Source organism: Littorina saxatilis, linkage group LG7 (genome assembly GCF_037325665.1).
Source record: "Littorina saxatilis isolate snail1 linkage group LG7, US_GU_Lsax_2.0, whole genome shotgun sequence".
NCBI lineage: Eukaryota > Metazoa > Mollusca > Gastropoda > Littorinimorpha > Littorinidae > Littorina > Littorina saxatilis.
The window spans coordinates 8599168-8622553 of NC_090251.1; the positions used below are offsets into that span (position 1 = coordinate 8599168).

The 23386-nt window shown below is 40.3% G+C and overlaps 1 protein-coding gene across 4 annotated transcripts in view; it reads right to left on the minus strand.

The window, feature by feature from the left end:
• Window positions 1-561: 561 nt before the first annotated feature.
• LOC138970624 (uncharacterized) overlaps window positions 562-23386 on the minus strand; it is a 425184-nt gene continuing 402359 nt past the window's right edge. For 3 of the 4 annotated variants that reach the window (XM_070343089.1, XM_070343090.1, XM_070343088.1), the window contains one exon: window positions 562-1393. In XM_070343089.1, coding sequence (XP_070199190.1) covers window positions 1060-1393 — 334 coding nt within the window. In that variant the 3' untranslated portion in view covers window positions 562-1059. The remainder of the gene's footprint in view (window positions 1394-23386) is intronic. The other variant, XM_070343091.1, reaches the window with a different exon arrangement.

The window sequence follows — 23386 nt, forward strand, 5'->3', positions numbered from 1 at the left end:
CGGATGGAAACACGGACAGATGCCTAACAATATCGATTTGATGTAACACACACTGAATATATACGAACAAAAAAATCATTAGATTCAAGCGTATTTTCCATACGCAACGAGTGTCATAATGTCAACCTTCTTTGATCTTGTGTATTAAAATTATAAATGGGGTTAGGGTTACGTTTTGTAAACTTATGCAAAACTTTAACGATCAATTTTTTTTAAATTTGTGTGTATCTAATTGTGTAGACCCAGGTGTGCATTATGTCAAACTTTTATGACAATGTAACGGTTCTATTAGCAGATATATTCCGTTGAAGTGAGCAGATGGTCTAATTTTAGCACGTAAAACGTCATGTAAATTAACGAATATTAGCCATTTCAGAAAGAATGGAAACACTTATTTGTAACAAAACCCATAATTTTAAACCCATAACCCCTGCAAGAGGGAATATTGTACTGTTTTAACATAATACATCTCACAGGATGTTAAAAATCAACTTATCTATCATTGTGTGAGAACGGGTCACAAATACCACATTTACACTTCCACAGTGAACAAGAAGAGCCAACATTTGTATATATTTATTAGAAATGTCAAGCTAAGATGTACTTGAGAAAAGTATAGTGTAGGTGTAAGTAATTCGTTAAATAACATTGTAAAAATTGGTGTTAGTACAGGTATATTAATGTTTTCGTGTAATCATTAGGTCTAAATATGTGTAAATATAAAGACTTCCCACTTATTTTGGAAGGGTGTCTTGGCGAGTATGGCGGGAAACACGCCTAGTACAATTTATTGTTCTTTTACACATTTTTTTGTATCAAGCAACCAACCCATGAACCACCCTCCGCCCACCCCCTTCATGTGTTCTGTATTTGTCCAACTTGTGTACTTTCGTGTGACCTAGTGTTCCCTTGTCTGCGTCTTTTGCTGTAAAGTTTATACACATAGAAAAAAGGCAAAAGAATCCAAAAAAGATAAAGTTTTAAAGTCTTTCAAACAGTAAAATACTACTTCTGTCAGAAGTTCTAATGCTTATTTTTGTTTTGAGAAATATATGTTTCTTAGTCGTCGCTGCCATCTTCGTCATCTAGAACGTCTACCGACTCCTCTTCAACCGCTACCGGAGTTTCGCCTTCTATGGCGCTGTCGGCTGATTGTAATGCAGGGTCGGCTTGTTTGGCGCTGTCGGTTGGTTGCGATGCAGGCTCGGCTTGTTTGGCGTTGTCGGTTGGTTGTGATGCAGGCTCGGCTTGTTTGGCGTTGTCGGCTAATTGTGATGCAGGGTCGGCTTGTTTGGCGTTGCCAGCTGATTGTGATGCAGGGTCGGCTTGTATAGCTTTGCCGTCTGGGGTGGCGCCATAAGCTAGGGCGGATATATCAGCCATAACCTTAGCCCTGTAACACAAGTCAAACAATCATGTCATAAAGAAACGTTTCCATGTTAACACAAGAAATTCAAACAGACATGTCACAGAATTTCTTTTGTAAATGGGTCGTTCTCCGGAGCTAGGTAACAATTTTATGCTATGACCTTGATATTTGAGGAAAACAAGCCAAATGTCTATCGTATCTGATGATCATCAAGACCTCCAAGTGTGTGAAATTGGGAGGCTCTAGCTTTAAAAAAAAAAAAAAAAGTCGCGAAAAGCGAAAATACAACATTTAGTCAAGCTGTCGAACTCACAGAATGAAACTGAACGCAATGCCATTTTTCAGCAAGACCGTATACTCGTAGCATCGTCAGTCCACCGCTCATGGCAAAGGCAGTGAAATTGACAAGAAGAGCGGGGTAGTAGTTGCGCTGAGAAGGATAGCACGCTTTTCTGTACCTTTCTTCGTTTTAACTTTCTGAGCGTGTTTTTAATCCAAACATATCATATCTATATGTTTTTGGAATCAGGAACCGACAAGGAATAAGATGACAGTGTTTTTAAATGGATTTCGAAAATTTAATTTTGATCATAATTTTTAATTTTTTTTAATTTTCAGAGCTTGTTTTTAATCCAAATATAACATATTTATATGTTTTTGGAATCAGAAAATGATGAAGAATAGGATGCACGTAAATTTGGATCGTTTTATAAAACATTTTTTTTTTTACAATTTTCAGATTTTTAATGACCAACGTCATTAATTAATTTTTAAGCCACCAAGCTGATATGCAATACCGAAGTCCGGCCTTCGTCGAAGATTGCTTGGCCAAAATGTCAATCAATTTGGTTGAAAAATAAGGGTGTGACAGTGCCGCCTCAACTTTTACAAAAAGCCGGATATGACGTCATCAAAGGTATTTAATAATAATAATAATAATAATAATAATAATGGACATTTATTAATCGCCCTTTCTCTCAAGAGCTCACGGCGATTTACATATTAATGTATCGAAAAAACGAGAAAAACAAGAAGGGCAAAGCCCATACGACTCACATGCTTGACCTTGACCTTTACATGACCTTGACCTTCAGCTAAACCTAGCAATGACATCATACACTAAGAACTGCTTTACACATTTTTCCTACCAAAATACATGTGACCTTAGGTCATCCAAGGTCATGCAACACAAAGCTGTTAATTCAAGACATAGGAAGTACAATGGTGCTTATTGGCTCTTTCTACCATGAGATATGGTCACTTTTAGTGGTTCACTACCTTATTTTGGTCACATTTCATAAGGGTCAAAGTGACCTTGACCTTGATCATATGTGACCAAATGTGTCTCATGATGAAAGCATAACATGTGCCCCACATAATTTTTAAGTTTGAAACAGTTATCTTAAATAGTTCAGGGTCAAGGTCACTTCAAAATGTGTATACAATCCAACTTTGAAGAGCTCCTGTGACCTTGACCTTGAAGCAAGGTAAACCAAACTGGTATCAAAAGATGGGGCTTACTTTGCCCTATATATCATATATAGGTGAGGTATTGAATCTCAAAAACGTCAGAGAAAATGGGAAAAATGTGAAAAATAGCTGTTTTTTAGACAACATTTATGGCCCCTGCGACCTTGACCTTGAAGCAAGGTCAAGATGCTATGTATGTTTTTTGGGGCCTTGTCGTCATACACCATCTTGCCAAATTTGGTACTGATAAGACTGAATAGTGTCCAAGAAATATCCAACGTTAAAGTTTTCCGGACGGCCGGCCGGACGGACGGGGGGGGGGGGGGGGGGGGGGGGGGGACGGATGGACGACTCGGGTGAGTACATACTCACTTTTGCTTCGCATGTGAGTCAAAAACGTCCGGGGATATCATTCCCAGGAACTCTCATGTAAAATGTCATAAAGATCGGTCCAGTAGTTTGGTCTGAATCGCTCCACACACACACACACACACACACACACACACACACGCACGCACGCACACACACACACACACACACACACACACACACACACACACACACACACACACACACACACACACACCACGACCCTCGTTTCGATTCCCCCTCTGTGTTAAAACATTTAGTCAAAACTTGACTAAATGTAATCACACAAATCCTTAATGTTAAGGGGTTACTTGTGTGTTCAAATCGCGTGAAAGAAACATTACACATTGTGTGCACAGGTTCCTCTAAGCAATATGGACACATCTGTGCAAAGAAAAAAGGTGGTCGACGTATTAACTTTTTTTTTAGAATTTTTTTACTGGGGGTTGTCAAGTACGATTTTGCGAAAAACACTGCGATTCTTAACATGATCCCAACCGATATATTTAGCTCTACAAATGATAAATGAAACATTAGTTTGTGTATATAAATGAATGGAGAGTATAACTTTATCATAAAACGGTACTTATCAACGTGCATTTTCAGAAAATGACCGAGGTTTCTCGAGGGCGTTCACATAAAATTATCACTCCTTTAGTAGTAAAAACGTATTTAAAAAAAATTCGCGTGAAAGAAACATTACACATTTTGTGCACAGGTTCCTCCAAGCAATATGGACACATCTGTACAAAGAAAAGAGGTGGTCGACGTATTAACTTTCTTTTTAGAATTTTTTTACTGGGGGTTGTCAAGTACGATTTTGCGAAAAACACTGCGATTCTTAACATGATCCCAACCGATATATTTAGCTCTACAAATGATAAATGAAACATTAGTTTGTGTATATGAATGAATGGAGAGTATAACTTTATCATAAAACGGTACTTATCAACGTGCATTTTCAGAAAATGATCGAGGTTTCTCGAGGGCGTACACATAAAATTATCACTCCTTTAGTAGTAAAAACGTATTTAAAAAAAATTCGCTCGACAGAAACATAACTAAACTTGAACACAGCTAAGTTCACTGTATACATATACAATACCTGTAAACAAAATAAGTTGTTGCCTTATTGTCTGCTTCACAATTATTCCCGTACCAACCCCACCCCCATTATCTTGACTGACAAAAATGATAAAAAGAAATAATTTGGGAGCGCTGTAGGTCAGTTGGTAGAGCGCTGGACTTGTGATACATGAGTTTGAATCAGGGTGAAGGGTTGGGGGTCGGAACATTTGGGTGCAAAGTTTCATGAAGATCTGTCCAGTAAATTTCTATGAATCGCACACCACACACACACACACATATATATATATATATATATATATATATATATATATATATACACCAGGGTAGATCAGTGAGTTTGTAAGGGGGGTGTTTTTAGAATTCAAGAGTGTAAATCGAGGTCGCAGAGCGCCCGAGACTGATCAAGGGACATACACCCCCCCCCACCCCACCCCCTCTCCTCAACCCAAGAAAAAAAAATCGCACGTGAAATCCATTACACATTTTGAGCACATGTTTCTCTAAGCTATATGTCCACAACTGCAGACAGACAAAAAACGTTGTTTTCTTATTCATTTTTTTTAAAAGAGTTTTGTCAGTTTTGGGGGGTACCGGGTGGACACATATGACTAAGTGCCAAAAGGTGCGCACGAAAAGCGGACAAAGGGGCTAAAAAATAAAAGTTGACAAACACGACTGATATTGTGATTTTTGTTAAGACAACAGATGCTGGAACCCAATTACGAAAAGAAAAGATAAATTTACCCAAATGATTTTACAAATAACGATAATTTTGTTCGTTATATCATTCAAAACGGCACTGAGTCATAGCATTAAGGTTATCTCGCACGTGTTTAAAGCTAGGGCTTTGAAACTTGGCACACAACCAAAGTATAATGACCTCCAGGTATGGTGCACATCACATTAAACAACATTGAATTTCAAGGTCACAGCGAGGTTAAATTTCCTTTGCAAACTGGAAAATTGTCGTTGTCACGTCTTACATGTTTTAATACTAGATCAGTTAGACTTTACATACTTCACATACTTTCAGCATTTTTATAAAACCTCATTAAAAGTGACCTGCTGGTTAATCTTTGTCAAAGTTCAAGGTCACAGCGGGGTCACATCTGGTCCAAATGTGGAATATTTTCAATTTATTCAGCGCGTTTATAGCACGAGCTTTGAAAATACACACAGTTCTAGTGTATAATGTTCACACACGATTAAAGTCTGGTTGAAAAAGTCAAGGTCACAGCAGGGTCACGTTGAGGTCAAACATACATTTTTCAATGAGGTTTTCTCATATGTTTTTGAAGCTAGGGCCTTGAAACTTGGCACACTACGCAAGTTAAATTAAACCTCATCAAATTCCAAGGTCACAGTAAGGTTAAAGATCCTTTAAGGATATTTTCTAAAAAAGGTGACCGCCTGGTTAATGTTTGTCAAATTTCAAGGTCACAGCAGTGCCATCTGGCTTAAACTTTGAAAAATTGTCAATTTCTTCAACTAGTTTTATAGTGTTTGAAGTCATTCACACATGATGAAAGTCTGGTTGATAAAATCAAACGTCAAGGTCGCAGCGGGGTCGCATTGAAGTCAGACACATACAATTGTCATTTTCACGAACGCCTTTTAAGCAACACCTTTGAAACTTCACACATTCCAAAGTTTTGATGTTGTTTGGTTATAATCAAAGTGTGGTCAATTTCCATGATTGAGAGCATTCAGAGGGGTCAAGTTGAGGTCACACAAAAAGTGATAATCTTTATAAGACTCACGTTTGCTGCTATTGCTCACTTGACATTGGTGAAAGTGCTTATTTTATAATTGTTGATCTTGATGTTTTGACCAATTAATATTACCAGGATCAACCATACCAGATTTCAAAGTCCAGAAGTTGTCAAACCTCAAACCTGTTGGAAGTTTCAAAGATTTAAGCATCAACAAATTTCTATTTGATTTGACCTTAAATAACAGATTTGACCTTAAATCTTAAAACAGATCAACCAGACTTTGGTTTTATATAAATTGAAGTTCAATACAATTTCCTTTTTTTTTACCCAAACCATAACGCCACTTTGACCTTGACATTTGACTAAGGTCGACCAGACTTGGTTCATGTTTGCTGGTGTTGTCCATTTGTAAATGTACTGATATCTGAAAATTTTAATGTGACATGACTTATGTTTTGTCGTTCCATGCTACATGCAGTGTCCGAACAATCTCATTTTTACCCACACGAGACCCTGCTATGACCTTCACATTTCTCAAGGATCAACCTTGAATTCTCCATGTTGAACAATCATTAAGCAAAAGCGTTGTTTGAAGTTTGAAGGTTCTAGCTTCAAAAATCTCTGAAAAAATATGTTTCATCCGTTTTCTGAACCACATGTGACCCAGCCGTGACCTTGAAATCTGACAAGGGTCAACAAGACTTTTACCATGCATGGGGGCGATTAAACCCCAAATGTGTGTGAAGTTTCAAGGTTTCAACTTAAAAAACGTCTGAGAAAAATATACATTTTCCTTTTTGGACAATGTGTTGCACGCAAGACAACACGACAAACGCTCGTGTTATCATTCTTTTACTTTAAGGTCGACTTGCGTGCCCGCTCTTTCGCTAATCTCAATTAAAATTCATCTTGGAAGTTCGGTTTTATTACGCTTTTAATTAAGAAGATTAAACTAAGACAACAAATAGTTAGTTTTCCCATTAAACTCGATAAGGTAGTGACATTTTATGTTGAACGCAAGAAGGTGTCGCACGCAAGACCTGAAAAGATGTTGACGACATAATTTCAACACTTGATAGCGCAATCGTGGTTCGTGATTTCTTCACAAATTTTGAACACAGAATGTGTCACGTGGTTCCGTAAATGAAGTAGATCTTTGTACATGTAAATTTTGTTTTTAAAAGAAAATAACCGTTAATTACCGAACATTTTGTCGCACGCAAGATATGACGAAATTTTCAAATCGTTTTCAAAAATGCTGTTCAAAAGTTCTGCAGTCTTTGCTGGATTACTTGAAAGACAGCAGTTTGATACACCGTTATCGCTTGACGTGTCGACATCAATTCCAGAGTTTTTGAAAAAGAAATTTAGTAAATATCTGCGATTGAAAAATGTATGCCGTGATGACGACACATCTTGCGTGCGACACCTTAAAATTCGGTTATCGAAAAAAAAAAATTCTCTCGAGATTTAGATTTGACGTTTGGTCTCGTCTGTAAAGCGATGTTTCAGGCATTCAATCAAACTAAATGCAATTCATTTGTGCTTCTTGTTATTTTTCTGTGGCATATTCAAAACACGAGGTATCACGATGTCCTTTTTCAGATGGCCGGTTTTGGCGTTATTTTTGACTTTAAACAAAGATAACTTCAAAACCGTTCAAGTCAGACACACGAAATTATGTCCACTATCTCTTCGCACATTCATCCACACACACACCAATTGTCAGCAGACACACGTTTTTAGAAACATTTTTATTGTAAAACAAAGTCGTCTTCTGTTCTGTGAGCACCTTTTGGCACTTAGTCATATGACCTTACAGAAAACACTGTAATTCGTAACGTCATCGTAACTGACATTTTTATCTTTAGAAAAGATCAATAAAACATTACTTTGTGTAGTTAAAAGAATGGAGAGTATCACTGTATTATAATACGGTACTTATCAATGTGCATGCCGAAAATTATCCAGGATTGGCGAGAGCGTACACAACAATTATCACTCAAAAACGCTGTAACACAAAATTGGCTCGACAGATCATAAACAAATGTGAACACAGTGTTTCCTTATTGCTTACTCCACAATTATCCCCGCACCACCCCCACCCGCATATCTTGACTGGCAAAAATTGATGAAAACATTCATTTGGGAGCCCAGTAGGTCAGGTGGTAGGGAGAAGTGTGCAGAGTTTCATAAAAATCTGTATAGTAGTTTTCTCTGAATCGCAATACAAACACAAACACCCAAACACTTGGTGCCTTTAGTGCACCGATACCCCCTGCCAACCCCTCCACCCCCCACCCCCCGATCCAATACCACCCCCTCCACCACCCGCCCACCCCACTAATCACAAATACACACACAGACACACACACACACACACACACACACACACACACACACACACACACACACACACACACACACCAGGGTGGATCAAACAGTTTGTAAGATGAGTGTCAGTATTTATAAATCAAGAGTGTACATCGAAAACGCGAATAAAACCAGACTGTTTTAATTTAGTGGTAAAAACGTTATAACACAAAATGTCATCACAAATTATAACCACATTTGAATTTACAGATAAGTTCACTGTTCACAATACCTTTAAACAAATTTTTTTAAAAGCGTTTCCTTTTTTCTTACTCAAAAATGTTTCCCGCCCCACCCCATATCTTGGCTGAAAAAAGGTGAAGATACAAATCATTTGTGAGCCTAGCAGGTCAGTTGGAAGAGCACTAACCCAAGTGTTTGAATGCGGGTGAAGGGGTGGGGGTCAGAAAACTTGTTTGCAAGGTTACATAAACATCTGTCCCGTAGTTTTGCCTGAATCGCACTACAAACAATTAGTGTCCTTAGTGCCCCGGCACAATCCCAACCCACCAAACACTCCCCCTCCCCCGCCCGCCCTCGTCAACGTTTGATCACACACACACACACACACACACACACACACACACACACACACACACACTCACACACACACACACACACACACAACACACACACACACACACACACACACACACACATGAGGAAGGGATAATCACACATTGTGCGCCAGTGAGGTTAGATCGGCCACGGTGAGATGGGGTCTGAGGCTGGTAAGGGATTTGGGGGTAGGACCGACGAGAGGGCACGGATTCGGCGGTTTGCCGTGTCGAGTCAACTTCACATAGATCTGTGTAGGCGATCAACAGCCCCAGCCGATCTGGATCTATTCAAGTCAAAAGTAAAGTCAAGGATACGAAGAAGTTTACCAAAAAACATCGATCCCAAGAACTCATGTTGTAACTTTTCAAAGCAGTTACATTCAATCAAAGCTCCATCCACATTAAACCGAACGGGAATCGTCGAAGATCCGCGCAACTTCACTGCAATGTCGAAAACGAACCGTCAAAATGTCACCGCAGATCTATAGTTGGTTTTGGTTTTGTGTCGCAGCAAAGAAACGAAGCAAATCTCCGGCTTTTATTTCACACTAAAACATCGTTCATTTAGCGGATTATTAAAATATATTTCTTTGAGGTTGCAAGGCAATGGCATCGCTGAGATGTACTCCTTCGAACACACGACACAGGTTAGAAATTGACTGCATTTGGGCGCTTTTTACGGCCAAAACAGAGTGAGCTTTTTGACGGGTTTATGGAAAAATCACTTCGGGGGCAGGTCTAAAATCCTGTGTACAGTGCCAAATCATACATCATTCAAAAGAGCAAAGCATGTTCTTTATTCTAACATATGGGCTAGGGTAAGTCATAGACAGTATTTGTCTATTATATCTTTGGGTAAGTGTATTCTATTCCTTCGATAGTCTCGTCATCTACACTTGCGTGAAAAATGCAATTTTGAGTCTGTTTTGCATAAAAGACCTGCGAAATTTGTAGAAGTCAAAAAAACAACTTACAGTCCAGCCTCTCAACTTTCGTTCCATGCAATTTTTTTGTCTGTACGTATAGACTGAGGGGTGCCCCGAAATGATTTGTAATCACAACATTCACAGACTTCAACAGGGGCGGACGAGGGGGGGGGGGGGCACAGGGGGCACGTGCCCCCCCCCCCCAAAAAAAAAGAAGAAAAAAAAAAGATTTTTCCATGCTGATTCTATGACCATTTCTAAGTTCAAATGGCACCAGATGGCACCATTTTGCTTCTTTGGGCAAAACAAATTTCCGGGGGGGCATGCCCCCGGATCCCCCTAGCAAATTCGGGCGCTTCGCGCCCATCACATTCACTTTCGATTCAAAGTGCCCCCCCCCCCTTACAAAGCAACTGATCCGCCCCTGTTCAAAACGCCATTGAAAAACTCGTCCACGTGCGTTTACTTGGATGACTAAAACTGTCGTACCTGCCAAAGGCCGCTTCGCGTAACAAAATGACTACCAGAGTCGCAAGGCTCGGGATATTTTTTACAAGAAAGTCATACTTTCGTTGTTCTAGTCCAAATGAATATGAAGATATGGCGAGTTGAAAACGCCGATTCTTTCGCCAGAAACACGTCTGTTTCCACACCGGAAAGAAGGAATGGACTGAGAGCTACTAGAAGCACGGCGCCGTGCGTACAATCGACCGAATGATGTTATTCACACAATACCATTTGGCGATCTCTAAAAAATCATTTAAAAACAAACTAGTTGACATGTAATGAGACCAGAGACTATAGAGTATATTCTATAGTCTCTGATGAAACTATTTACTGAAATCAAGAAGTATCTTAGTTCTAACAGTGCATATTGGGCACCCCCTGTCGAACGCACACTGGACCGTGCGTATACGCCGTCGCAATCAAGGCAAGTAACTCAGTGAGTATAAACATGAGCAAGAACCGCAACCCGAACACACTCGTAATACCTTAAGTTTTGATTAACCTTACATGACCCCGCTGTGACCCCAAGGTCGACTAAACTTGGCTAATTTCGGGAAATCAACAAACCCTACAAGTGTGCAAAGTTTCACAGCTCTAACTTCAGAAACATCCGAGATAACCCAAACGTTAAGTGTTGTGTCTTCACACTGCTAATTCCTCAAACTTCTGATTACTCAAAATACACAAAATACACACTTATTCAACTTAATGAGATCGGACACCGACTTACGAAACAAATAGATTTTGCTTATACTTTGCCTGTGATGTTTTCAGAGTGTGTTGAAACAAGTGTGACAAAAATGAGAGAAATCAATGAGACAAATTTTGTGCTACAAGATGTTAACAAGTCGCGTAAGGCGAAAATACAACATTTAGTCAAGTAGCTGTCGAACTCACAGAATGAAACTGAACGCAATGCAACGCAGCAAGACCGTATACTCGTAGCATCGTCAGCCCACTGCTCACGGCAAAGGCAGTGAAATTGACAAGAAGAGCGGGGTAGTAGTTGTAAACCCGTGATTTGTAAAAATGTAAAAACATTTTACAAATCACGTCGAACCTAAAACCGCGATTTGTAAAAATGTAAAAATATCGCATTCCACAAAGTAATGCATGCCTTTAATTATTATTAATTTTTCTTGTTTAGAGCCTCTACGCTGAGTGGTGGGGGTGGTTTTAGTTCCACATCCCATTTTGGTGCAATCCCATTTTGCCGCCTTCCCATTTTTTGCCCCATCCCATTTTCGCGACATTTCACAAGCCAAGCGTCATTTTACTATTTAAACATATCATAACAATAGCGCGACATCCCATTTTGACACCATATCCATTTGGCCGCCATGCCGTTTCACCTTATTCCATTTTGCCCCCATCCCATTGTCGCGACATTTCACAAGCCAAGCGTCATTTTACTACCGTGTCATAACAATAGCACGACATCCCATTTTGACACCATCCCATTTGGCCGCCATCCCATTTTTTATTTATTCTTCTTGCCAAGCCTCACTATACTACTATACTGCGTTATTCAACTAGGAAGACATTCCGTTTACCCCAAATCCCATTTTTGCCACAATCCAAAATGTCGCGAAATAGGGATGGCGGCGAAATGGGATGACGGCAAAACAGTATGGCGACAAAATGGAATGTGGCGCTAGTGGTATGACACGGTGGTAAAATGACACTTGGCCTGTGAAATGTCGCAAAAATGGGATGGGGGCAAAATGGAATAACGGCGAAACGGGATTGCGCCAAAATGGGATGTGGAGCTTTGACAAGGTGGTAAAATGACACTTGGCCTGTAAAATGTCGCGAAAATGGGATGGGGGCGAAATGAGCTAACGGCAAAACGGGATTGCGCCAAAATGGGATGTGGAGCTAATGGTACATGACATGGTGGTAAAATGACACTTGGCCTGTAAAATGTCGCAAAAATAGGATGGGGGCGAAATGGGCTAACGGCGAAACGGGATTGCGCCAAAATGGGATGTGAAGCTAATGGTACATGATATGGTGGTAAAATGACACTTGGCCTGAGAAATTATTATTATTATTATTATTATTATGAACATTTGTGCGCCTAATCTAAATATAGCCCTAGGCGCTTACAAAATATAAAATACATAGTGAACATTATACGAAACACAAATCGACAAGGACTCATACACTCGCAGACAGGCGCACAGCGAGAACGCGACGCACTCACTCATACCAACTACAGGCACATGCATTCTAGACGGAAAAACAGTCGTAAATAAATAATAAAGTATTGGATACATGTACATAAAGTTAGTTGAGAGAAGAAGAATAGAGCTGGAAAGGGAAGAAGAAGGAGAAAGAAAGAGACAGATCAAGGACCAGCAGGAGAGGGTGATGTGTGGTCATTAACGGACTAGTGAGGGAAGAGGTGTGTTTTGAGTGAGGTTTTGAATGATTGCATAGATGTGGAGTGCCTGAGTGAATGCGGGAGTTGGTTCCAGATGGATGGGGCCTGGTAAGAGAAGGTGCGCTGGCCATATGTTTTGGTGCGTGCTGATGGTATCCTAAAAAGGCGGGTGTCTGCGGAGGATCTTAGGGAGCGAGAGGGGGAGTAGACATCAAGAAGGTCAGAAAGATAGCTAGGGGACGATAGATCAAAGTTTCTGAAGCAGAGTGTGGAGATCTTGAACTGAATCCTCTGTTGAACAGGCAGCCAGTGTAGGGTTTGAAGAAGAGGGGTGATGTGGTCATGCTTGGAAGAACGAAAGATGAGGCGGGCGGCATGATTCTGAACACGCTGAAGCTTTTCGATGATGTAGTTGGGAGAGCCAGATAGAATGGAATTGCAATAATCGAGTCGGGATAGGACAAAGGCGCAGAGCAGAGTTTTAGTGGCATCCTCAGTGAGGAGATGACGGATGGAGGAGATGCGGCGGATTTCAAAGAAGCAAGTGCGACAGACATTGGCAACATGCTGATGGAAGGACAGGGACTGGTCAAGGGTGACACCTAGGTTGCGGACAGCAGGAGAAAGAGCAATAGAAGAACCATTGAGATCGACAGACGAGGGAAGAGAAGGATGATTGAGATGTTTTTTTTAGGAGAGACAAGAATCATTTCGGTTTTCTCCTCATTAAGCTTCAGCTGACGGGCGCTGTGGCGTGGTGGTAAGACGTCGGCCTCCAAAGCGGAAGGTCGAGGGTTCGAATCCCGGTCGCGGCGGCCTGGTGGGTTAAGTGTGGAGATTTTTCTGATCTCCCAGGTCAACTTATGTGCAGACCTGCTAGTGGCTTATCCCCCTTCGTGTGTATACGCAAGCACAAGACCAAGTGCGCACGAAAAAGATCCTGTAATCCATGTCAGAGTTCGGTGGGTTATAGAAACACGAAAATACCCAGCATGCTTCCTCCGAAAGCGGCGTATGGCTGCCTAAATGGCGGGGTAAAAACGGTCATACACGTAAAATTCCACTCGTGCAAAAACACGAGTGTACGTGGGAGTTTCAGCCCACGAACGCAGAAGAAGAAGAATTAAGCTTCAGCTTATTCAGGTCCATCCACGCCTTGAGGTCGGTGATGCAAGACTGGGTGGAGGCAATGAGGCGAGGGAGGTCAGAGATAGGTCCAGAGAGATAGAGTTGGTTGTCGTCGGAGAAGCTGTGGTGAGAGAGAAAGTGGTGAGCGGCAATTGAAGGGATGGGTTGGGTGTAAAGGACGAACAAAATAGGCCCCAGGACGGAGCCCTGGGGCACACCGTACTGTAGAGGAGAAGCAGAAGAAGATAGGCCGTTCACAGAGACAGACTGGTAGCGATCGGTGAGATAGGACTGAAACCAAGAAAGGACAGACTGAGAAATGCCAAAAGAGTTTTGAAGGCGGGACAAGAGCACGGCATGATCAATAGTGTCAAATGCCGCGCTCAGGTCCAGCAGAGAGAGAAGGCAATGTCGCCAACATGGGATGGGGGCGAATTGGGATAACGGCGAAACGGGACTAATAGATCCCTTTTTGGGATTGACTTTTCGGTCGTGCGACTCTGTCACTGCTATTTTTCCACTGGGAGGAAGCGACCGGAATTTCCCAACGATGGGACATCCTAGTAATGAAAAAAAAAATTAAAAAAATCTTAAAATTAACAGAGTCGCGCTACCCCAAAAGTCAAGGGAATTCGTTTCTGTCCCTTGACTTTGGAGATGACAAGAAAAATATCGGGCGCAAAAACGTGATTTGTAAAAGTTGTTACAAATCACGGGGCGCGCCCCGCAATTTGTAAAAAATTGTTACAAATCGCGAGGCGCGCCCCGCGATTTGTAAAAATGTTTTTACAAATCGCGGGGCGCGCCCCGTGATTTGTTACAATTTTTACATTTTTACAAATCACGGGTTAACAGTTGTTGCGCTGAGAATGATAGCACGCTTTTCTGTACCTCTCTTCGTTTTAACTTTCTGAGCGTGTTTTAAATCCAAACATATCATATCTATATGTTTTTGTAATCAGGAACCGACAAGGAATAAGATGAAAGTGTTTTAATTTGATTTCGACAAATTAATTTTGATAATAATTTTTATATATTTAATTTTCAGAGCTTGTTTTTAATTCAAATATAACATATTTATATGTTTTTGGAATCAGCAAATGATGGAGAATAAGATGAACGTAAATTTGGATCATTTTATAAAAAAATGTTTTTTTTACAATTTTCAGATTTTTAATGACCAAAGTCATTAATTAATGTTTAAGCCACCAAGCTGAAATGCAATACCGAAGTCCGAGCTTCGTCGAAGATTACTTGACCAAATTTTCAACCAATTTGGTTGAAAAATGAGGGCGTGACAGTGCCGCCTCAACTTTCACGAAAAGCCGGATATGACGTCATCAAAGACATTTATCAAAAAAATGAAAAAAAGTATGGGGATATCATACCCAGGAACTCTCATGTCAAATTTCATAAAGATCGGTCCAGTAGTTTAGTCTGAATCGCTCTACACACACACACACACAGACACACACAAGCACGCACGCACGCACATACACCACGACCCTCGTCTCGATTCCCCCCTCTACGTTAAAACATTTAGTCAAAACTTGACTAAATGTAAAAATGATCAAATGCCAAGATTCATATAAACAGGGTTGTGTTGTTCTGCCCGAACAGTTACAACTAAAAATCTAGTTTGGAGGTGGCACACAATTCCCGGTTTACTCATGTTTTAATAATGTGTTTCTGTTTCAACTGTTTTAACGTGTCTTTCCGGTATGGCTGGAAATACACTGATCACAAAATGTTAAAGGCATATGTACTCGATGACTATACACGCTAATTGCTTTACCAACAGCTGGAGACATGCTAAATTAAGTTCCCTGTAAGATATTGTGGTCTAGGACCCCTTAAATGTTGAGATATTTGAATTTTTATTTTGATCTAGATCGTCCTATTTATAGATTTGCCAACAGAGGTAGCGTTGACGCAAGGGAAATAACTCCGCGTCTTTGTTGACATCCTCACTTTTTCAGAGGCTAGAACAAGCTGTAATGCATGTATTATGGTCCGCGCATGGTGACATATCGTCATTATATGGTCTTATGGTGCGTTTGACATCGATTATGGGCAAACAACACTTTGTAAACACGGGAGCGCGTACATATGCCTTTAAGGATATTTTTTCAGTGGAATAGCCCAGATGTTAAACAGCAGTTTTGGGGTCAGAAAGATACGTGTATATGAAGATCAGTCTTTCTTCTGCTCGACAATGTGTTTCCTGGATCTGAGAACATTTGGGTATGACGTCACAGGTCCGAGACCACGCCTTCCCTCAAAAATGGCGTTTTCACGGACCTGTGACGTCATACCCAAATATTGCTCAGATCCAAGAAACACATTTTTGAGCAGAAAAAAAAAGACTGATCTTTAAATACACGTATGTTTCTGACCCAAAAACTGCTTTTTAATCCAAACATATCATATCTATATGTTTTTGGAATCAGGAACCGACAAGGAATAAGATGAAATTGTTTTTGAAACGATTTCGGAAATTTAATTTTGAAAATATTCTTAACTGTTTGTGCTAAGTGTAGCGTAATTAGGTGACGTTCTTGTAGCCTTAAATTAGATCAATTCCCCAATTCGCATTAACAGATATTCAGAAGCATGCGGTCGATTTTAACAGCTGCTCCCTTTCCTCTTGGCCTCTCCGTAATTTCTCCGATTTTTATATGCAGAATACGGTGCTATCTGAATCTCGCACTCTTTACATTTAGTCAAGTTTTATTCGTTGATGACACAACCATTTGTCGAGGGTAGCGTAGGCACCCGGTCTGCTCCCCGCCTAAAAAAGGCCAGTGCCGTTCCGTCTTCGAGGGACTGCGTGGGTTTCATTTCGGAGTTTTCCTTCTCCTAGACGAGTTTCCTTCCATGGATGATGAGCCTCCTCTACCCTCGTTTTGAATTCAGAGTGGTCTTCTCTTAGGATAGCTGCCTGCCAGGGTTGACGAGCCTATCCTGCCCGGCTATTTGACCCATAGCTGGAGGTTGGTTCGTGGGCACCTGGGCGTTTCCACACACCGGTGGGCCCGCATGCCGCACGTCTAGGGGCCAACCTCCTCTGAGTCCTTGTAGTCTAGCCTGGGGCCTTGCGGTACCCAGTTTACGCCTGTCGCCGCGATGGAGGCACTACATAGGGCTTGTTGTGGAGAGGTTATTGTACTGGCAGGAGAGACTGACGCATTCTGCTCTCTTTTCGCATTGTCCTAAAAAGGACAGACGGTGCTAGCCAGCGGTGAGGGCTGAAAGCGAGAAGTGACAAGCACAAGACACTTCGCCAACACACTAGACACGTCACACAACCGTTTGGCAGGCAGTCAAGTTTTGACTAAATGTTTTAACATCGAGGGGGAATCGAAACGAGGGTCGTGGTGTATGTGCGTGTGTGTGTCTGTGTGTGTGTGTGTGTGTGTGTGTGTAGAGCGATTCAGACTAAACTACTGGACCGATCTTTATGAAATTTGACATGAGAGTTCCTGGGTATGAAATCCCCGAACGTTTTTTTCATTTTTTTGATAAATGTCTTTGATGACGTCATATCCGGCTTTTCGTGAAAGTTGAGGCGGCACTGTCACGCCCTCATTTTTCAACCAAATTGGTTGAAATTTTGGTCAAGTAATCTTCAACGAAGCCCGGACTTCGGTATTGCATTTCAGCTTGGTGGCTTAAAAATTAATTAATGACTTTGGTCATTAAAAATTGTAAAAAAAAAATAAAAATTTATAAAACGATCCAAATTTACGTTCATCTTATTCTCCATCATTTTCTGATTCCAAAAACATATAAATATGTTTATTTGGATTAAAAACAAGCTCTGAAAATTAAATATATAAACATTATTATCAACATTAAATTGTCGAAATCAATTTAAAAACACTTTTATCTTATTCCTTGTTGATTCCTGATTCCAAAAACATAGATATGATATGTTTGGATTAAAAACACGCTCAGAAAGTTAAAACAAAGAGAGGTACAGAAAAGCGTGCTATCCTTCTTAGCGCAACTACTACCCCGCTCTTCTTGTCAATTTCACTGCCTTTGCCATGAGCGGTGGACTGAAGATGCTACGAGTATACGGTCTTGCTGAAAAAATGGCATTGCGTTCAGTTTCATTCTGTGAGTTCGACAGCTACTTGACTAAATGTTGTATTTTCGCCTTACGCGACTTGTTTTACATTTAGTCAAGTTTTGACTAAATGTTTTAACATAGAGGGGGGAATCGAGACGAGGGTCGTGGTGTATGTGTGTCTGTCTGTCTGTCTGTCTGTCTGTCTGTCTGTCTGTCTGTCTGTCTGTGTGTGTAGAGCGATTCAGACTAAACTACTGGGCCGATCTTTATGAAATTTGACATGAGAGTTCCTGGGTATGATAACCCCGGATGTTTTTTTCATTTTTTCGATAAATGACGTCATATCCGGCTTTTTTGTAAAAGTTGAGGCGGCACTGTCACACCCTCATTTTTTAATCAAATTGATTGAAATTTTGGCAAAGCAATCTTCGACGAAGCCCGGGGTTTGGTATTGCATTTCAGCTTGGTGGCTTAAAAACTAATGAGTGAGTTTGGTCATTAAAAATCGGAAACTTGTAATTAAAACAATTTTTTTATTAAACGATCCAAAAACAATTTCATCTTATTCTTCGTCATTTTCTGATTCCACAATCATATACATATGTTATATTTGGATTAAAAACAAGCTCTGAAAATTAAAAATATAAGAATTATGATCAAAATTAAATTTCCGAAATCGTTTTAAAAACAATTTCATCTTATTCCTTGTCGGTTCCTGATTCCAAAAACATATAGATATGATATGTTTGGATTAAAAACACGCTCAGAAAGTTAAAACGAAGAGAGGTACAGTAAAGCGTGCTATGAAGCACCGCGCCAAACAGGCTGGTCATTTTCACTGCCTTTTGCACTAGCGGCGGACTACGTTCAGTTTCATTCTGTGAGTTCCACAGCTTGACTAAAGGTAGTAATTTCGCCTTACGCGACTTGTTTCTTTTTCATGTTTCACTTCAATCACAAGTTGCCACGCAGACGCTGGACGAACTAAGTCAAAGAACAAAAACTTAATGCTGAGAACACGCGCGCTTCCGGTAATTCGGAAAACGTCTTTTCAGCGCAACGGCCAACTAATTGATCAAAACATCTTAAAACGGAGAAAAAAATACAATTTTTAGTTTTTTGAGTAAAACATCGGAATTTCAATTAAAAATCCGTAGCACCGTATTCTGCATATAAAAATCGGAGAAATTACGGAGAAACCGTAGATGTGCACAGGTCTGACAAAGACGCATTTTTAACCGATTTCAAACATCAATCTTGCCTAAATGTTGAAGACAGTAAGAAAAACATATAAGCTTTGACGAACAATTTGCTATTATTACTGCTAGGACCTTTCTAGTTTTCTACATGGTTAAAACTAACATCACTTATAGTCTGTCGGCCAGTGACCACTTGGGTCAACCCGACGGGGTTGGGCCGGGTTGCTACCACCTTTTTTGTTGACATATTTTAACGATAGTATTCTAAATCTAGAGTCTTGGGGCTTTTCGTTACACCGCTTTTGAGAAAAACGTGGTTTTGTGTGCGTAATTTCCTTCTTTGTGCTTACTATTCCCGTTTAGAGGGTTGGGTTCATTAAGGCGAGACCGGGCAGGCAAAATGAGTTATTTTTGGTCTCATACACCTTTTTTGGTGTTGTTGCATTTTTCACACCTTTGAACATCCTGGAATGCATTCAATAATCTGCTTTTTATCATTTTAGACATGTATTCATGTAAATAAAACCATTTTCAAACCGATGTTTTGTTGTTTGTGTCTGTGTTTTATCCAAAAAATCGAAAAAATGGTCTACTTTGGATACTCCGTGCTGGTAAATGTGCGCACATGACATGGCCCTTCGCTGTTCAAACTGTGTGGACATTTCCGTTCTTCAAGATGACGTCATCACCGTTGGGGAATTTCCGTTGACATAGGCACAAAGAGAGAGAATCCGTTCCAACCGAAACCCCGGAATTAATTATATGCAAATATGTGTAGGTCAAAGGCATTTGGCGCATGCTCAGAAGCAGCCGCGCAAGCGCAGTAGACAACTATTAATCTGTCCCCGGTGTCAACAAATCCATGACTCTTTCACCGATTCAGCAGCATTTTTCAAAGTTTTGAGCTGCGGAGAACAACCCTAACATTGAGAATGTTCGGCATAGTGGCAAGAAATATCAGAGAAAAATGAACCAGCAGCAGCGAACAGTAGAGGGAAGTAATGTGAATGCGTTATATATTGTGTGTAAAAAAATGTCTGTTTGTCTGTCTGTCTGTAAAAAATTCCATTTCAAACGGCAGAAATGAATATGTAAAGCGCGGAGAGCACAGTTAATTGTGGTTTGCGCTATATAAGCTCTTCATATTAAAAAGTAACAACACTGCGAAATGAACCAACATGATCGCATTGAAGCAGACGACATTCTAAGATTCTTGACTCGACGAGGTGGGTTTTGCTTCTTTCTCTTTTCGATCTTGTTTGTTTGACAACGTGATTTATTGCACATCGTTATGTTGTTGTTGTTGTAAGAAGAATGTGTTAGGGTTTGCAGGTAAATGATAAACAGTTTGTGTCTGAAATATTTTGCGGGTTTCTTGATCCAATTTACTGACCATGCCGCAGCCGCACCCCCCCCCCCCCTCTCTCCCTCGATCCTCTCTGTGGTATAGTCTTCACAACCCCTATTTTATTGTTCTTCGCTGGCCAGTCCTTGAGAGCTTACTATGGTGTAACATGTCACCATTATTCTTTGTCTGGGGTCAAACTGAGAAGCAGCATCTGACCGCAGGAAAATAAGTACCCTACTGGAGAGCGTTCTCTAATTCTAAAGGATTGGTTTACACCAGCATGGCTGACCAACCTATCATTGACAGCAACATTGTTGTCAAATCTTTTCCATTAACTACGGAATAAACAAAATAGATCCAATTTACTTCACCAAAGAAAACATGTCGCGTAAGGCGAAAATACAATATTTAGTCAAGTAGCTGTCGAACTCACAGAATGAAACTGAACGCAATGCCATTTTTCAGCAAGACCGTATACTCGTAGCATCTTCAGTCCACCGCTCATGGCAAAGGCAGTGAAATTGACAAGAAGAGCGGGGTAGTAGTTGCGCTAAGAAGGATAGCCCGCTTTTCTGTACCTCTCTTTGTTTTAACTTTCTGAGCGTGTTTTTAATCCAAACATATCATATCTATATGTTTTTGGAATCAGGAACCGACAAGGAATAAGATGAAAGTGTTTTTAAATTGATTTCGACAATTTAATTTTGATAATAATTTTTATATATTTAATTTTCAGAGCTTGTTTTTAATCCAAATATATGATATTTATATGTTTCTGGAATCAGCAAATGATGGAGAATAAGATAAACGTAAATTTGGATCGTTTTATAAATTTTTATTTTTTTTTACAATTTTCAGATTTTTAATGACCAAAGTCATCAATTAATTTTTAAGCTACCAAGCTGAAATGCAATACCGAAGTCCGGGCTTCGTCGAAGATTACTTGACCAAACTTTCAACCAATTTGGTTGAAAAATGAGGGCGTGACAGTGCCGCCTCAACTTTCACGAAAAGCCGGATATGACGTCATCAAAGACATTAATCAAAAAAATGAAAAAAACGTTCGGGGATATCATACCCAGGAACTCTCATGTCAAATTTCATAAAGATCGGTCCAGTAGTTTAGTCTGAATCGCTCTACACACACACACACACAGACAGACAGACAGACACACACACATGCACATACACCACGACCCTCGTTTCGATTCCCCCTCGATGTTAAAATATTTAGTCAAAACTTGACTAAATATAAAAAAGAGTTAAAGTAAAACTAAAGGACTGGGGATGCAACTCATGAATCAAAAGCATAAAGATCACCTGCAAACAGTGATGGGTTTAAGAAATCTGAAAATGTATACACACACAGAACACACACACAGAACACACACGCACAAAACAGACAAGAAACAAGCAAATGCATAGCAAGTGTGATGAAATAAATTATTTTTAAAAGAAAAATATGAAAAGAAAGAAAGAAAGAAAGAAAATAATTCAGCTAGTTTCAGTATTAGTTCCTGTGTGTATGTGATTGTGTGGTTACTCAAATCCCATAGTAAACTTGACATGTAAATTGTGTGATAGGGGCCGGTATGTATATGGGATAACCTTCAGTGAGGTTTAGTGTGTGACAGGGTGAGAATACTTTGATTTCTTTTGCTTTTTTGTGGCTGCTTTTATTTTCAATTATTTATTATTATATATATTAAAACATACACTTTTTCATCATTAAGGTGTGTGTGTTTCAGGGTATTAATAAGTAGTGCAAATCCACATGTAATGATGTATGCATTATTAGTATGAGTCACTGTTAAATTAATGAATGTCTTTTGTGTGTGTGTGTTCGTCAACCGACATAATTTATGTGGGTACAAGCCGCTGAGGTGGTTGTAAGAAAACCCGCCTGGTTCAGTGGTTTGGGTCGATTGGGATTTCTGATTTACCGGCCTAGCCAAAAAGTTGAGGTACACCCCATGTGACATGGTCATTAGCAAAATAAAGTACAAGCACTTGTTGACGTTTATATTGAGTCTTAACATTTGCAGCTTATTACAAACAACAAGAGGCGAAGCCTTCAAGGCTCACGTAAGAAATAGACAAACAGTAACACAAACTCAATCACTCCGTCACACATACACACCCACACACACAGTAAGCTTGGGTGACACTGTGCAAGAAAGCGAGACACTAGATCTAGATCTGTCTGTCTGCATGTAGCCTACTTACACTACAGGGACACGACTGCCAAATAGTCTCGGCCCGCTCAAAATAACAATGACCGAGACCACACGCACCGCGCGCGAGAGAAAGACTACAGGGAGGCAGGCATGCCGTCATGATGCATTAATTGACGTCAAACACTTTTGACCGTGACGTAATCTTCTTATGCGAGCTTTATCCATAGTCTTGGATAACCACTCACACATAGACTCGGAAATGTTAAAGTTTATATCACACACACACACACGCACGCACAGACAGACAAAAATTAGCACCGCATTGGCTACACTTACGTGAGCCAAAAACCATGGACAGTTGTATCAAATATTAAATTAGTGTTCGTGTATTTATTAGGTTGGAGCAAGGGGAGAGCCAGTCCTCCTGTGGTGGCAGCAAGGAGAAAGATTGACCTGATGGAAAAGTTTGCGAAACCGGAACTACCCTCTTCCACAGCAGAAACATCAGCTTTGCCATCTTCTGACCAACCATAAGAAGATACAGATACTTTGCCATCTTCTGACCCATCACAAGCAGATATGGATACTGGTACTGTGCAACGCTGACATGTGTTGGGCTTTTGTCAACATTGATCAGCTCAATCTATTGCTGAAAGGTCTATCCTGTACTGAATGCTTGTCTGATAGCAGTCTGA